This window comes from Quercus robur, chromosome 2 (genome assembly GCF_932294415.1).
Source record: "Quercus robur chromosome 2, dhQueRobu3.1, whole genome shotgun sequence".
Lineage (NCBI taxonomy): Eukaryota > Viridiplantae > Streptophyta > Magnoliopsida > Fagales > Fagaceae > Quercus > Quercus robur.
The window spans coordinates 18,014,117-18,029,993 of NC_065535.1; the positions used below are offsets into that span (position 1 = coordinate 18,014,117).

General features: G+C 34.7%; 1 protein-coding gene across 2 annotated transcripts; it reads right to left on the reverse strand.

Annotated features, from left to right (window-relative positions):
- Window positions 1–1,415: 1,415 nt before the first annotated feature.
- On the reverse strand, window positions 1,416–8,020 carry LOC126712735 (uncharacterized). 2 transcript variants are annotated; one of them, XR_007651152.1, is made up of 11 exons: window positions 7,443–8,020; window positions 6,659–6,751; window positions 6,163–6,264; window positions 5,818–6,074; window positions 5,370–5,501; window positions 4,955–5,077; window positions 4,064–4,192; window positions 3,087–3,304; window positions 2,599–2,752; window positions 1,660–2,012; window positions 1,416–1,541 (listed from the first exon to the last, which is right to left on the reverse strand). XR_007651152.1 is itself a non-coding variant. In XM_050412187.1 (10 exons), the coding sequence occupies exons 1-10, from the start codon at window positions 7,672–7,674 to the stop codon at window positions 1,794–1,796; spliced, it is 1,659 nt and encodes a 552-aa protein (XP_050268144.1). In that variant the 5' UTR covers window positions 7,675–8,020; the 3' UTR covers window positions 1,416–1,793. The 2 variants fall into 2 exon arrangements, 1 of the variants encoding a protein (XP_050268144.1); XM_050412187.1 differs by having other exon boundaries at window positions 1,416–2,012.
- Window positions 8,021–15,877: the final 7,857 nt, after the last annotated feature.

Consider the following 15,877-nt stretch of genomic DNA (forward strand, 5'->3'; position numbering starts at 1 on the left):
CCACATGCTGCCCTTCATCATGCTCATCAATCAGCATCCAGTAGGGAGATTGGGCTTGTCCCCCTCAAAGAGCACTTAGGAGCTTCACTAGATAGGCATAAGGAGCCATTGGTGTCTTAGAAAACATTGAGTCATGTGACTGGCCTGATGTTGTCCAAGCACTCCACTTCCTCATGCCATCATTAGCAACTTGTAAAACTCCTAACACAATGTCAAGTTTGAAATATATAATAAATACTAAATACTGGTTAGTATCTGAATCGTAAACGCCCCATCATATCAACAATATGGCACCTAAAAATATACAACTATAACAACGCTACCAACACAAATTATTTCATATTAAATTTCACAACTAGACACACTGTTCACTCAGATTCACCTTTTTTTTTTTTTTTTTTTTTTTTCACTGTCGGTCAGAGTCTTACCACTCGGGTGAAATTTGTCATTAAATTTTTTGTGTCGCATAGCATTATTGAAATGACTGTCCTTGATATCTTGAAAACGACGAATGCTACAATAGACAACTATGCTGGCACTCCGTACTCCAGAAACGACGTCCAACCATGTCATTTTGAAAAGAAAAATAAATTTGTAGCCGTACTGCACCACTTTCATGATCATTATTCTCAGGGTTTTGAAGCTCTCTGTATCACAAGTTGCTTCATGTTCTTGAACCTCAGTACATACCAGACACCAACAGTGGAATCTATTAAGATTCGTGCAGACATGAGACACACATCAGTTATTGTACTTGGCTTTATACTTACATGGGTCACATTGATGTTTTAGGATGCAAAAATATCAACTCAGTCATTTTGAAGCAAATCTGCCTCAATAATTTAAGAAAATTTATCTTGTGTGACAGGCATATAATGCTGCCAGCCCCTCACAACATATGGGTCTCACAACATGTGTGGGACTATGTTGTTAAGTTGCATCCTGACTAAATCCAAACTTTATGTGATACAGCTGATATCTGATACCGTCCTAAGAAATCCAGAGTGATGCCCCCACCTAAAATTTCCTTGATATGCAAATCTAAAAGAATTGCCACTTTATACCTCTATTTTAAAAAAAGTGGATAGTGGGGGGAAAATGTGTGATTTGAATTACAGACGTAGGATACCACAAATGATGCTATTACCACTGAGCTATCACTTTAACCCCCGCTAATACCTTTCAAGAATAGATCAAAAATAGAACTTTGATTACAAGACCATCCAGTGCAAGATTACATTACATGTGGAGTTGTTGAACAGTCGAAGCTAGCTCAGATTTGAAAACATCTCAACCATCTTAAATTCAAACCTGCTGTATCAGGGCACCACCCTTTGGATGGGTGTGGGTTATGAACAAAAAGATTATCTGCAAGTATTTCAATCTCTCATTTACTATTTACTACACTTGCCAAATGAAAAAAAAAATAATAATAATAAAAAAATCCTTATCCATCAAATGTATCATCAATGTACAAGGGATCTGAAATTCAAAGCTGCTGTGTAAAGGCACTGCCGTTTGAATTGGTGTATACTATCAATCTGTAGGCTTTGAACAAAAAGACTATTTGTAAATATTTCACTCATTTACCATTCACTATGCAGAGTAAATACAAATCATATATTCTTAAGTGTTCTATAACATGGTAGAAACCTTTACCATTCTTCTTGAGATCTCAAAGAAGCAAGGTTGAATGCATCTTGACCTGGAACTAATAGTTCAGCTAGGCCATTGAACTACCACTGAATCAAAACTAAAATACGGGAAAGGGATTAGCCACTGAAAAGATGACATCATGCCCTGACCAACAGCTCGTACACGTTACTGTTGTTGTCCCCACTGACACGCTTCAACACTTCAAAACTTTTGCGACTTCCTAAGAAATCAATCCGTTTAAAAACCACATAACCACATTCTGCTGTTTCTCTACTAGAGTACACTGATCGCAGCCGGTCTGCATGCCTCGAATCGGTGTGAATTGCAGCCTCTATTTCGTGAACAGACATGTTCTCCTGCCAGATAGCAAACATAAACATCAAGCCCCCTGAAAAAGGAATCAGCTCTACTGTCTGGTAGATGCCATAGCCAATAGGTTGCATTGATGCACATAAACTTCAAAAGTGATTAAACTAACAGCCCCCTTTAAGCTTCAAAAACATCCATCATAATTATACAAAAGGGGTTGATTATACGCCACATATGTTTTCTGTTGAATTTTTTCTTGATGCAGTAACAGAACATGTCAAAATGGTGATTAAAAACATGTCAAAAGGACAAAAGGTTTGTATTTCTTCGTAGGTTTTTTTAAAAAAAAAAAAAAAAAATTAAATTAATAGTTAATATAATCCCTTCCACCAGATTCCGTTTGGCAAAATTGGTTTTGCTTCCAACTTTTTGCTTTTTGTCTCACCTTTAGCAAATACATTATTAAAAACTAGAGGATGCCAAATTCAATACCATATTGAAATTTGATAACCAAACCAACTATGAAAGATATAACTTGAAATTCTTATGACAAAAAGAAAATTATTAAATCATTGCTTATGCATAAGAAAATATATATAGACTGAAACATGAAGGAAACTCTTCAAGACTCACCTGATAAAATGAATAGATATGATCTAACACTTGCAAACATGTAAAGCCATTATCGCTGAAAAACGTTCTTGAAGAAGGCCCCATCTCAGCAAATCGGTCAATGGGAAGCAGTATGGTAAGAAAATGGTATTTAAATATCAATTCAGATTTCTCACTGCAAACAGGCCACAGAAAAATTAAATGCAGTGAGACTCCTCATGGATAGAGAACACTGCTATAACCAGAAACACAGCATAACAAGCACACGTGTGATTCACAAAATTTGGAAAATGATGCCATGTGAACAGGTCAGAGTTCACATATTCCATATCATCAGATCATTACAACATTAAAATTTGTTGAACCACTTTATAATTTACAGCAAGATACACACACGTATAAACAAAGATGAAGTAACACAGTAGAGCGTAAAATCCATCCATCAAACTCATGCCTATCAGAAAAAGATGAAATCTACATATTAGAAGTGAGAGAGGGAGAACAAGCACCTTTCTGTAAGTGGCCGGGTTAAGTTCATAAATGAAGCTTCTGAATCCTTGCCATCGCCTTTTGCATCTAGGAATACAGATGAGGGATGTTCACTAGTACCATCAACACTGAAAGAGTCTGTGTAAATAGAAGCAGTCGAAGTCGGCTCGGATATTGACCAGCAGATTGAATCCAAAAGGCTGGTTGGGGTTATTGGATGTATTGGGGTTTGACAGGTCTGTAATAACAACAGAATTCACTATTAGATGACTTCACATCAACACTTGTGAATCCATTGATAGTGTTCCATCTTAAGACAGATCAACAACCCCCCCCCCCCCCCCCCTCTCTCTCTCTTCCCCAACCACCAATTGCTTAAACAGACACAGAGGAAGGATACATTCAAGATTGACTACAAAGATTTCCAGCATTTCTGCACTTGAGTGAAAGTAAAGAAATCATGCAAAGACCTTCCATTGGGATCTTACACTCACTAAAAAAGACTTCGGATTTTTAAGTTCAAAAATTACTAAGTGTAAAAAATGTCAAACGGTCAGACATATTCAACTATCATAAACCACCCTTCATGTTTCTTCTAAATATTCATAAGTCAATACATCAGATAGCTAAGATAATATAATCAAGTTTTACCAATCATTATTAAATTTCCTAGTATGCTCTTTCACCATTATGGAAGTGAACAAAGAGCAAAAAATAAACGGCAGGATAGTGCTAGCCAGATAGCTTCAGTATCTCACAATTTAGTGCCTGTCATCTGTCCACTTAAAAATTTATTGCAGCAGAGTAAGTAAATTATATTTTCTATTGAGTGAAAACAAAGTAAATTGTGTTTCTCTTGCCTCTAGAATTTATATGTATTATAATCCAGCTTAAACTAACATGTAGCTTTCTGAATTTAATAAAGCAAAGTATGGTGTCTTAACTCTTAACAACAAAGTCCTGGATGGGGCAGGAAAAACCTGTTGAATATGATTACCTGCATACGACGATCACGGCGATTTCTAACCCCAATTTTAGCAGATTTCACAAGGTGTTGCCTTTCACTGAGGCTTGCTTTATTTCTACAACTCTGATCATCTTCAGGGACATTTTGCCCATTTGTTTCCTAGGAAATGTCAATAATAACAATATCAAACTTTGTGTGAGGGTGTGTGTGTGTATAAACTTTAGAGAGAAATACAAGCATATGAGACAATACAAATTAAATGAATATTCGAATAAAATAATGAAAGAATATCAACTTCACACTTTTAAAGAATGCCAAAGGCTTTTTGTCATGGAATAGGAATACAATGTGAACAAGAGCTGAGAATTCAGAAGGTTGAAATCCGAGCATAAAAGAATGGTTAAGATTTAAAGAGATCTATTTGGTAGAATACCCTAGGAAATTTAGAAGATCTGAATCCGTCAGTATCATGTTACCCATCTTAGACTTCCTCTAACCACTCCAAATTCTCATTCATCCCAGCATATTCCTGAAATGATAAATTCTCGTGTACATCCGCATTTACAACTAGTTTTAATGTTTCAATCCATTATACTTTTAATCCCAGACTATAATTTGAAGACCCCTTGCCCCACCCATATTGATATAATAAGAAAAAACAACCAAAGCGAGATTTGGTTGTTTTTACTAACAGCATTCACTTCCTCCCACCCCCCCTTTCTTTTCCTGCTAGCAAGATTTGAACATTAAACATAGTCCAACCTCACCCCACCCATTGATCACCCTGAGGTTTGGGGCAGAAAAGAGAAAGACACTAAATCAAACATAATATTTCTGTATATAATGTTTCATTCATACCAGTAAGTGCAAAAGAATAGAAATGGCATTTCATAATATTGAAAATAAAGAATCAATATTTACCTTCCCTGCAATGCCATTTTGAGAATCTTCAAGCATCATACCAACCTGCCTGGCCAAGTCAGCGGACATGTGAACAAGCCGTTGTACATATTTCTCCTTTACTGTTTTCAGAACCCACAGTGGCTGAGACACATCATATATCAGATGAATTTCTTTGTGACAAAAGTAATTACATAGAGTACTCTCTGATCTCTATCAGGTATATCAATATTTTCCACATTGCAGACAATGTCATCAATGGTACAAAGGTTAAAATACATGAAGATGAAGACAGCCAAAATTTGGTACAGTGAGACATGCCAACAGTAAGAGAATCAGGAAATTTTATGACATAAATAATATCCATTCTCTGTAAAACTAGAGATATAAAATATTCATTCACATAAATATAAAATGCAATGCCACGGAGACTCACTGTGATGATGTTGCTTGAGTGGCCAAGATATCTTTGCACAGAAGTCCCTTCACAAACCACATGACTAGCACCAGAACCAACAAACCATTGTTCTACAAGTTTGGCACCTTCTCTAGCAGCAGCCTCAACAACCTGCCAAAGATATCAATCATCTCAGGGAGTTTCTGAAGGTACCTGGAGAGATGCTGGCTTAATCGATGCAGGGTGTACCCACTTAATAATAGACAGATGATATGTAAGACCTTTATCAGCTAGCATCACAACAGGAGACACAACATATGTGCATCAAAATTTCAAAAGTACATACTTTTTTTAGATAAGTTATACATGCACCCAATGGATTTTGAATCCACAACCTCTCTAGGCACACTTGCAATAGTGCCATTTGAGCTAGGGCTCATTGGTTCAAAAGAAAACACACTATATCCCACTAAATATTCAAGTTTACCTTATTACGCAGTTCAGCTGAAATGCCTGGATCAACATACAAGGAGTGACCAGAAAGGGTTGAGCCTGTACTTCTATTCAACTCTCTTCCAGAAAACCTTGATTTTTCAATCATGTCAAATTTCTTGGCTCCATGAGTACCAACAGGCAGACAAGAATTTTCAGTGCCTGAAAACCCAGCAAGCCGATTCAACTCATCCAAGCGCATACCATTTTCTCCACAGTTCTTAACACTGTAGAGTGATTCACTCAACCTCACTGCAGCAAGCAAAACAAACCATATATGAAGTACTTAATAAGATCATATGTCAATTTTTTTCTATTGTTTTCTTAGTCTCATTATTACCATTCCTCTTGACACTATCCACAAACCACCCAAGTGTGACAACAAAGAGACCATTTTTTGATCCATGCTTCAAAGCATGCTCGAACTTGCGTCCACCAAAGCTGTAATAAGCATTAAGGAGTTTGCACAAGCATTACATCAGGAAGGATATCACGTGGACATGCTAGGTTCAGGAAATGATGCAAAGCCATCCCAGTAGTAGAATTGAATATTTGATGTGCATCTAGTGAGTACAGATAAGATCATTCATGAACGATGCAATGAAATAAATAATGATAAAACTGAAGTTTTATTTTTTTGCTTTTTAGAAAACCTCCATGTTAACCAACTAAAGAAGACTGGGAAATTTCATCTGGGTACATTTACTTGGTGCTTATCCATGTATACTAAACAAGATGAGAGAACAACATCAATGACTAAATCTTAATCCAATGTAATTGCGGTCAGCCACTTCATATAAAACTAGTTAAACAATTTGAAAAACTAATAAAGGATATTTGAACCACCAAATGGGTACACTGGGGATGTAAATTAGCACTGTATTGGCCACCTAATCTCTCTGTCGCTTCCATCACTTGTTTCCTTGCTTCTGCCAAAACAAGAACCACAGATCCTTAGTATGAACCCCCCAAAACAAAAAGTGATGAAGCAAGATTTTCACAGAGAAGTGAGTTAGGCATAAGAAATATGTGAAAAAACATTAATAGAAACTTTTGTGACCTCAATTAGTTGTTTTCCCTCTCAAAACCATTACTTTGTAACATTGATTTATTACATATAATTGAGATGTACGGTCGCAATCTTTTATAATGAGGGGAAAAGAAAAGATACAACAAAGGAAAAACTTAGTTAGAGTTCCTTAGATGCTATACCATAGGTTCCCCAATTGAAGTTAGTCATATGGTTATCTTTTTTAAGGACAATTAAATTCAACCATGTAGTTTGTGGGTCAATGCAACCCCATGATTGAATTTAATTTGGGGAAGCTAAGGTAGAGCTGTAACTAAGTTATACCTGTGACATGACTTCATGTATCTGAACATGGTCAATGGCCAATTTGCTTCAAAGATACTAACCAACTAAAAAAAGCAAAAAATCCCAATGCAAAACGCAACCAAAAAGATACAAACAAACAAAAAAGATACTGTTTTTATTAACAGAAACATAGAACACAGAATCAGCATCCACAAAACAAAACAAAAAAAATGAATAACCAATTAGAGAATTCATAAAACACAAATGAAATAAGTAAAAAGAAGAAGAAAAATAAAATTTGATACCTTTAGAGAGACCAGTGACACAGATAACTAGGCCAGCAAAGGGAGCGCCTGATCTAGCAGTGAAGGTCTCAGAAGCAAGAGAAGATGAAGCAGGAGACATTGGCTCAAATGGGTGTAGACTTCTCATAGAAGACATTGGAGTTGACAAACCAATCAATAGCTTTGAACAGCCTTTACTCTCTACCACCTCTACTTTACCACTACCACCACCACCAACACCACCACCACCCATTGCCACTGCTTAATAAACACAACCCATAAAAGCAAAATGAAGAATTTGACAAAAGAATCAAAAAAGAAAAGAAAAAAAAAAAAAGAAATGAGAATCTACAAAAGAAAGAAGCTTAAGACAAAGAGTGAATTTTAAGGATGTTGATGAAGTTATAATATAAAAAGGGTTAGAGAGAATTTTCTTGAAGGAAGTGCTTCTTCTCTCTGACTTTGAGTTTTGAGTTCCTGTACGAGAGGTTAACTAAGGAGTTTGCTTTTTCTGTTTTCACTTTAGTTTTTTTATTTTTTATTTTTTATTTTTTTTGGAGTCCAGAAAAAGAAAGTGAAGTAAAACGGGAAAGTTGCACACTTGCACTTGCATTTTGCAGAGGCAGAGGGAACCAGTTGTTCAAAAAGCTGGTTTTAAAATTTTCTTTTACTCCCACTAAGGGCTTGTATTTTGATGGAATTACAATACTGCCATGAGATGAGGTGGGCCCATTATAGGGCCTTGTTCATTTCATGCTGCTTTAATTTGTGAGTTTTTAAGAGCCAAAAAAATTGAGGTGTGAATATGTGTAGTTGTGCAAATGTTAATTGCAACTTGCAAAGGTCATTATCACTCTCACGAGGAGAACCTCAAAGTAAAGTAAACATTGGTTTCTAATAATGTTCTATTATATTCCATTCTCCATCTACATTTATCTCATAAAAAAAAAAAATATCGAGGAACACAAAATAGTAAACAACTTTTATCGCAACTCTCAAAATAATTGATTATGACGAGTGAATAAAAAATAATAGATTTATATAAAAGTAGCATCAAAATAATTGATTATGATGATTGAATAAAAAATAATAGATCTATATATAAAAGTAGCAAGAAGTAAAACAATTATGGCAAAAATTACTACTATAAGTATTCTTATCTCACTCCATTAGTACAGGTGTTTTGATTAGACGTGTATTCATTGTTTATGTCGATAGGGGTCCACGAAGTGAGATATCATAATTGGCAGTTTGGCACTCGCACATCCAGATTGTGACTCGTGAAAGAATACAACATATATTAATTAGGTTCATCAGTTTAGTCTATAGTAGTACACACATGTGAAGTTGACAGGATCTGGTATATGTCAAATATGTCTTCTCTGATTAATTTATCATCTTTACTGTTTATTTATCCAATAATGCTACAAACACACACACAAAATTACAACTTTTAAAAAAAATTTATTTGAGTAGTTAATTTATTATTAGTGTAATATTATTTTTATTGAAACCACTGGTTGATTGTACACCAATCACAATTACTACTTTAACAAATGTAACAAAATGTTGTCAAATTTATTATGTATTTAGACTTTGTTACTCATTATTCCTTTGAGGTTGGAACCGAATGATAGTAATGTAATATAAACTGATTCCTCTGCCCCTCTCAATTAGGAATTCTAATTATTGAAAAAAAAAATACTATAATAATTTGTGTTGATCATGTACCTGGTTGATCAAGATTTTTTTCTAAGTATATCCGTCTCATGTTTGGAAGGTCTAATCATAAATAATAATAATAATAAATAAATAAATAAATAAATAAAAGATACTAATAATAAATCATTGAAGATGTCTCTGTCTCCTTTTTCTTTTCCTTTATATATCTCATGTTAGATACATACTTGATACTACTAAAAAAAATATTAAATACCAACATTTTATTCTGAAAGAAAAGAATGTGCTGGGAGGCAGAGAACAATTGGAGAAGGTTATCATAGTTTTGTGGTCCTTCGTTTACTTCTATGATGTGATTAATGCAAACAATTTTCATCAACAACTCCTACAAATTTGTTTAGGAATAGGTGTTGGAAGAAAAGGTGATTAAAGTGTTATATATATATATATATATATATAAATCTAGTGAGACAATTTTTTTTACAATTTGTCAAAATGACAGAATATTTTTTTTTATGAATAGATGCATTGATTAAATTAAAAGAAAATGTTAATTGATGCCTTATGAGCATTGTTGGATATATTTCAACAATTTACTGATGTGATAAAGTAAAAGGAACAAAACATGTATCTAAAATTAAACAATAACACAAAATAGATATAATAGGCAAAAGTAATAAACAAATACTAAATATAAATAATAAGAAATCTGCAAACAATTGAAGACTCACAGACCAGATGCTTGAAAGGATGAACAATGAGATCAAATCTTGTGTTTTACACAATCTCCTTAAAGCAGATTTCGCCCCTCACACTTTCTCTGTGGTGTTTTGAGACTCGTGGACATCTGCCTCCCAGGATAAAATGATCAAATAGCACAAAGATGAAGCACTCAGGGTCGTGCTCTACGAACTACTCAATGCCTCTTTCTCTCTCTTTGACACAAATGAATGAACAAAAATCTCACTGGGAGAGTTTTCTTAGAAAAAAGTTCTTTTTTCATGAATGAGGGACTATCAAACTATACGTGACTTTAAACTGAAACACTGTTTCAGAGATTACTTCTGTGTACAGACTTTGACTCAATAATAAAATAATAAAATATTATTATTAATTAGATAAATGGGCCTAGTCCACACATGCCTAAAGTCCAACTCAATATCCAGCTTAAAGCTCATATTTTCTATTATTTCCAATGTGGGACTCAAGGATTTTCACCACTTGTAATAACATCTTTAAGTGAATATAGAAAACATCAATTTCTTATTCACTCTATGCTATTTTTCCAACAAGCATTAATTTAAGAACTATTTTAAGAAATTTTTTATAGGAAGAGAACAAAAGTAATTAATTTTTTTTACTAGTTTTTTGTATTTTCATAAAAGTGGTTTTAAAACTTTTCCAAAATAATTTATGGGTTGTGTTAATATACATCAAAAGGTGCCAGTTAACAATAGCTTTTTTCACCCTTTTTTTTTTTTTTTTTTTACATTTTTTTGTCCTCTTCTGTAACTTTTGGCAGCTTTATACTATTTTTGTACACATTTTTACAACTTTTTGAATGAAAAGTACATCCTTAACCAGCACCACACTCATGCTGGTTAACATTTGCCTTAATTTATTAGAGCATCCACAGCAGATGTTGCAAAAAAAAAAAAAACCATTTTGCCGTACTAAAGACCTATTTTATTATTTTACCACATCATTTTACAATATCTCATTTATCAGATATTTTATCATTCAATTCTATACATTAAAATAATATATTATCTCATCTCCATTATCATCAATAACACCAACAGCCACCACCGGCCATCACCCCCACAGCCCACCACCACTACCACTGTCACCGCCCATAGCCCACAGCCCACCATCACCATCAGATCAATCCAAATTGTAGCAAACCCAAAAAAAAAAAAAAACCAACAACACCGACAGCCACCACCGGTACAACCCACCACCACTGCCACTGTCACCACCTATAGCCCACAGCCCACCACCACCATCAGATCAACCCAAATTGCAGCAAAAAAAAAAAAAAAAAAAAAAAAAAAAAACCCACAACCAAAGAGAGGTAGAGTGAAAGGCAGACAAAGAGAGAGGGAAGAGGGTGAGATCGATGGCGGCCTTGGGGTGAGATCGAGTGTGGCTAAGCGTGGGTGAGATTGAGCATGGCTGGAGTGTGGGTGAGATTGAGCGTGGCTGATCAAGCGTGGCGGAGCGCGCTGTCGTTGTCGAAACTATGTCGTCGTCGCTGCCGGTGAACATCCTAGATTGGTCGAAGAGAGAGGGAACCGGAGAGTGAGAGAGAAGAGAAAAGAAAAAATGAAGAGAGAGGAGAGAGAAAAGAGAATATAAAACAATAAATTTTTTGCAACATTTGTCTGTACCATTGCAAATTTGCAATGGTACTGTAGCCATGTTGTATAATTTTTTAGATTTGGCACATCTCATAAAGCACCATTTTTGTGTTTGGTGTGGCAAATGTGCCAAATGTTTTGGCACATTTGCCACACCTGCTGTGGATGCTCTAAACTAACAATTATCATAAATGTATCTTTTAACAAATCTTAAATTAAATAATAAAGCGGTTAAGTAATTAAACCTGGGCGTGTTTTGATTGAGAGGTGAGTGAGTTCGTGGTATTAACAAGGCTGACACTTGTTCATGATTTTTATTTAAAAAATGCATTGTAATCAAAATAGTATTACATAACACACGCGGTATTCAATAATTGCAAGCTTCATTAGGTTTAAATTTTAATGGCAGATGAAATAGTGACCTAAATTAGGTTGATGCTTTCGTCCATAAGAATCTCTCATGTTTATTTATTTATAGATAGATATGATTTAAGTTTATGATATGTACTTCGCGATTATTTTTATTTATCATCAAGTCAAAACATTGTGCACCCTTAGGGCGATAATCACTTCACAAATATTAAGTACTTATAGAGTGTGGGGGGTAAGGGCCGGAGTTCAAGTCTCTAAGGGAGAGTTTCACACACATATATACTTAGATTAGGCTACAATAAAATTTTTATCTTGTATATATATATATATATATATATATATATATAAAGAATGCTAGCATGGTTGGATCCAGGAATAGCTGTAAGTAAAAGAAAAGGAATGCTAGTTGAAGAAGGGATCTTTGGCTCGTGCCAACAGCATGACCATCTTGGAAAAGAGTGAGATTTGCATCTGACATGGACAACTAGCACTTGCACAAAATGGAGATAGCGACCCCCCATAGTCAAATGTTATAGAACACCCCTTATTGGCTGGGCTTGTGCTGGACCACTGTTAAGGACACATGTATCACTCTTAACATCCCTGATATCCCTTTCCTTGTCCAAGGTTCAACCCCCCCCCCCCCCCCACCAACGTAATAACAGAGTCGCCCTCAGTTCCACTACCTTAACATTGGCTTGCTTTATCTCTCCTCTAGCCACTACATAGTATAGTAACTGATTTTAAGATTCAAATGAAGGAATCACGGTTTGACAACTGTTCTTATGTATTTGGTAGCATTCCTCGGACTATAAGAGGAATATGATGCTGAACTATTAAGGCAAGAACCAAGAGAGAAAAACATAGAGAACAGCTAGAAAGATTAGGTAGGAAAGTGAGGTAGAGAGAAAAGTATCCTTTGGGAAGGAATATCACCATTGTACAAAACCTTCATTTTCTTGACATAATAGAAAAACAGAAGAGAGCAAGGGCCATTCCCCTTTGCTCAACTGTGGTTTTTCATCCCTTTCAAAGGGTTTTCCATATATTTCTTGTGTCTTCTTTACTTTCCATGCACTTTATCTTTCTCTTGACATCAAAGTGTTAAAACTTTCATTTTTAGTGTTCTTAGGCTTTTTCACTTAAATGTACCATTAGATCTATCACACACTCTCTTACACTACTTAATAATCTAACTTGTGTGTACACTATTAGGTAAGCAAAATTCAATTTTAAGTCCCATATTTAACCAAGAAAAAAAGTATCAATTAGCTAGTTAAAAACCTCTAAACATTTTAATTTTTAAAACTTTCATTTCTCAATCTAAAACCCATAATCTTATACGGTAAGAGTTCCCTTCCCATTTTTGAAATTTGAAAAATACAGTAACTCTCATGGGCATGGCCATCGGAATTGCACTTGTATAGGTATTGTTTTCATAAATGAGAAGTTGGCAACCTTCGGGTACCAAACTACTAGACACATAAAGTATTATTATTATTATTTTTTGGTTGCTTAAAGTCACATAAAGTATTAATAACTATTCAAGTTGACCAATATATTATATTGTGGAAATTTATATAGTATAAAAAGATATATCTGTGCAAGGGTAACATCAAAGTTGTGTTCCAAAATAAAATATCGTTATGGTTGAGTACTTTAGCTGATGTCAAGAGAGAAACAGTCGACAAGTTTATGTGAATAAGAATATATATACATATATATATATATATATATATATTAAAAAAAAAAAAAACTAAAGCTTCATTATATATGTTGTAGAAACTTTTGTTCAAACTCATTTTTAATAATAACTAGTTGCTAACCTGTACCATGCATAAAAAAATTTTATGTTAAAATTTTCAAAATTACATGTTTAAAATTTGAATTGCACGAAACAATGTTTGTTGTTTCCTACAACGTAGAGCCCATAAATAGTTTGGAATTGGTCTCCAAAATTTTTAAAAGGAGAACAATTTTATTCTTCTGTATGGGGTTGGTTCAATTTTGGACCCTTAAATGTAGGATTGGTTTGAATTTTATCTTTGAAATTTAGGATTGATTCAATTTTGGTCTTTTAAATATGTAGTTGGTTCAATTTTCCTTCAAATTAGGATACATCAGTATAGTCGCATAATGACCAAATTCTAAATTTTTAAATTTTATGAAAAGATCAAACTTAAACAAAATTTTAGGGACAAAAAAGGTTAATGTACCCAAAAATCTAATTTCTTCAAAAGCTTATATAAGAGCATGAGAAATTTCTCAAAGACTTTGTCAGAATCGATCTAATCTTCAAAACTTAGAATCAGGTCAACATACTTCACATATTCAAGACCTATCAGCATTAATACCATAGGTCTTTAATCCAAGGGTATATGCACAATCCAAAAAATTCAAAACTCATTTTATACCTATTTCATATCAAAACATAAAAAACCGGTAACATATTATATGCAAAAAGTATAATATCAAGTATCAACTTATAATAGCCACCCAACAACATCAATGGCTTTGAAAAATTTCAAGCTTCAAAGTCACAAACCTACCTCAAAGTTCACAACAATGCCTCTAAACTCAATGTCTAACCTACCAAGTTTGCAAACATATAATCCAAGTTGTCAACTAGTAGAGTGTTCCATATGAAAGTACGAAATTCCAAAATAAAATCATAAAGGGGAAAAAAATTCAAAATTTAAACTTGAAAAATCCAAAATACTAAATAAATAAAAAAAGAAGTGAAATAAGGAACAAACCCTTTCTCATTCTGATTGAAGTGTTCATTTGTCTTGTTAGGAGGCTAGCAGTTTATTTTAGGCGTAAATGCACTTTTAGTCCCTACATTTTGGGGTCATTTCTATTTTGGTCCCTACATTTTCATTTTACCACTTTTAGTCCCTAAACCAATTAACGCGTGACATTTAAGTCCTTACCGTCACCCAACTAATAGAAAAAGTTGACATAGCTGACGGTACATTAAAATAATAATTTAAAATTTTATTTTGGCATTAAAAAATGCCACATCAGCATCTAAATTAAAAATTTTAATTTATTAATTTTAATTAAATAAAAAGAATTAAAAACAAGAACATCAAACCCAAAAATAAACCCAACAACGATATCAAACCCAAAATTAAAGAGCAAACCCAGAATAAAAGAACATGAACATCAAATATCATGAACATCAAACCTACAGGAAAAAAAAAAAAAAAACATGAACATCACCAAATCAAAGAGCATGAACATCACCGAGAGCATGAACATCACCGCAACGTGTCCCAGTCGTCCATCGTCATCCACGCCTAAAAGAAAACCCAGATGCAGATCCACCAAACCTAGTTTCAAACTAATTCCAAATATTTCAAACAAAAGCCCCAAATTCAAAGATTCAAACTAATCCAAAAATCCTTGGCTACAAACCCAAATCCACTAATAACCCAACCGTCCAATACCATCCTAAACCCAAGTCCACAACAAAGCTTGACCTGTGGCCAACAACCCTAAAGAAAACCAGATCCAATCGATCCCGATCTCGATCCTGCCCTACCTGACTCGGATCTCCTCGTCTCAGGCTCGACCAGCATGGACCTAGCCTCGGATCGTCGCCGCCTTGTGCAGCAATAGCATCCCACGAGCTCCTCATCGCACATGGACGTTGGTCAAAATGATGGAGATTGAGTCGAAGGATTGGCCTTGACGGAAATCGAGCCTCATCTCTCTCGCCTTCGTTTCCGCCTCCTCCTCCTCCGCTCAACAACCTTACTTCTCCGAGCTCCTCTTCTTCAATCTCGATTGTCTCCAAAAGGTTTTGGTTTTCTCTCTCTCTCTCTCTGCTTTTGTTTTGTTGTGTGAGAAAATTTTGATACAAAAACTTGTAGGAGTCAGAACTTCTTTGAGTCGATGCGGAGCGAATCCGGAGGCAAATGCAAGAGGTGGCTGTTGGAAGCTACCAAGCATTCATTGCCGCATTCGGTGCATTGTCTACTATTTAAGAAGTGTGGTGGTCAGGTTTTGGGTTTCAATGTGAGTTTGGTGATTGAAGAA

What these genes read in the sequence shown, in the direction of transcription:
- LOC126712735 (XM_050412187.1), bottom strand. Translation starts at nt 7,674, where the DNA reads ATGGGTGGTGGTGGTGTTGGTGGTGGTGGTAGTGGTAAAGTAGAGGTG. An exon ending in TGTCACTGGTCTCTCTAAAG is followed by an intron (nt 6,752 to 7,442) that starts GTATCAAATTTT and finishes TTGTTTTGGCAG; the next exon opens with AAGCAAGGAAACAAGTGATG. An exon ending in ACCCGGCCACTTACAGAAAG is followed by an intron (nt 2,753 to 3,086) that starts GTGCTTGTTCTC and finishes GCCTGTTTGCAG; the next exon opens with TGAGAAATCTGAATTGATAT.